The sequence below is a fragment of the Pinus tabuliformis genome, chromosome 2_2 (assembly GCF_031772625.1).
Source record: "Pinus tabuliformis cultivar Carrire ecotype Pingquan chromosome 2_2, CPIR1, whole genome shotgun sequence".
NCBI classification, from domain to species: Eukaryota; Viridiplantae; Streptophyta; class Pinopsida; order Pinales; family Pinaceae; genus Pinus; species Pinus tabuliformis.
Window position 1 is genome coordinate 701,234,866 of NC_142300.1, and position 827 is coordinate 701,235,692.

The window sequence follows — 827 nt, forward strand, 5'->3', positions numbered from 1 at the left end:
CCTCTGAATTTGTGTCATTAGAATCCACGATTTTGGGCGATTTTAGCAGAATTCGAATGCCCAAATTTTGGCGAGCTAAAACTGTGGGATAATCATTAAAAAATAATCGGAAGAATTAAATTAAAGAAATTGTTCAGGAAATACAAAGAAGGGAAAGTTGTCCAAAAATATAATTTAAATGAATATATTTTACATAATTTATCACATCAGTGAAATTCAATTTGCTAGCTGGTTAAGTTCATCCTCACAGCAATCAGAACCTAACCAACGTCTCATAGCAGTGGAGACCGTCAAATTCAGGGGCAAACTTTACTGTCGTCCGTTCCTCCTTTGCTTTTCTATTTAATTCACCGCCCTGCCGACTGTAACTCTGATCCTGTGAACCCAAAAACCACCATAATTAGAAACCCTAACCCCAAGAAACAGTAACCCCTCCCCTCTTTGCAGAACCCAAAATGATGAAGAAGCAATTTTTCATATACTTACATGATGGCCATCCGTATCTGATGTTGATGGAAGGCGATGAGATTCGAACCTGCAGAAAGCCCCAATTGCGGAAACCGCAGCTGCTATTGTGAACACAGGCGTATTCACTGCCATTTTTTTGACTTCTTTATCTGCTGATTTGCCACAAATTTGTATGAATCGCCGAAACAAAGATTGATACTCCCTTCAGTTGACACCGAATTCTGAGTACAGTGTGAAAATTGCAGAGATTCGGACAAAAATTCCCAATTTCAAAAGCATTCAGACGATATTGACTGATAAAGCAGGGAGGAAGTGGAGGGCAGTAAATAGGAGAGAAAGGCGCGAGTCAGTATTTAGGC

At 39.7% G+C, this 827-nt stretch overlaps 1 protein-coding gene across 1 annotated transcript; it reads right to left on the minus strand.

Moving 5' to 3' along the window:
* Positions 1 to 223: 223 nt before the first annotated feature.
* LOC149194610 (uncharacterized) lies at positions 224 to 600 on the minus strand. Its single transcript, XM_089407756.1, has 2 exons — positions 487 to 600; positions 224 to 376 (listed from the first exon to the last, which is right to left on the minus strand). Exons 1-2 carry the CDS (start codon positions 598 to 600, stop codon positions 254 to 256), a joined length of 237 nt encoding a protein of 78 aa, XP_089263882.1. The 3' UTR covers positions 224 to 253.
* Positions 601 to 827: the final 227 nt, after the last annotated feature.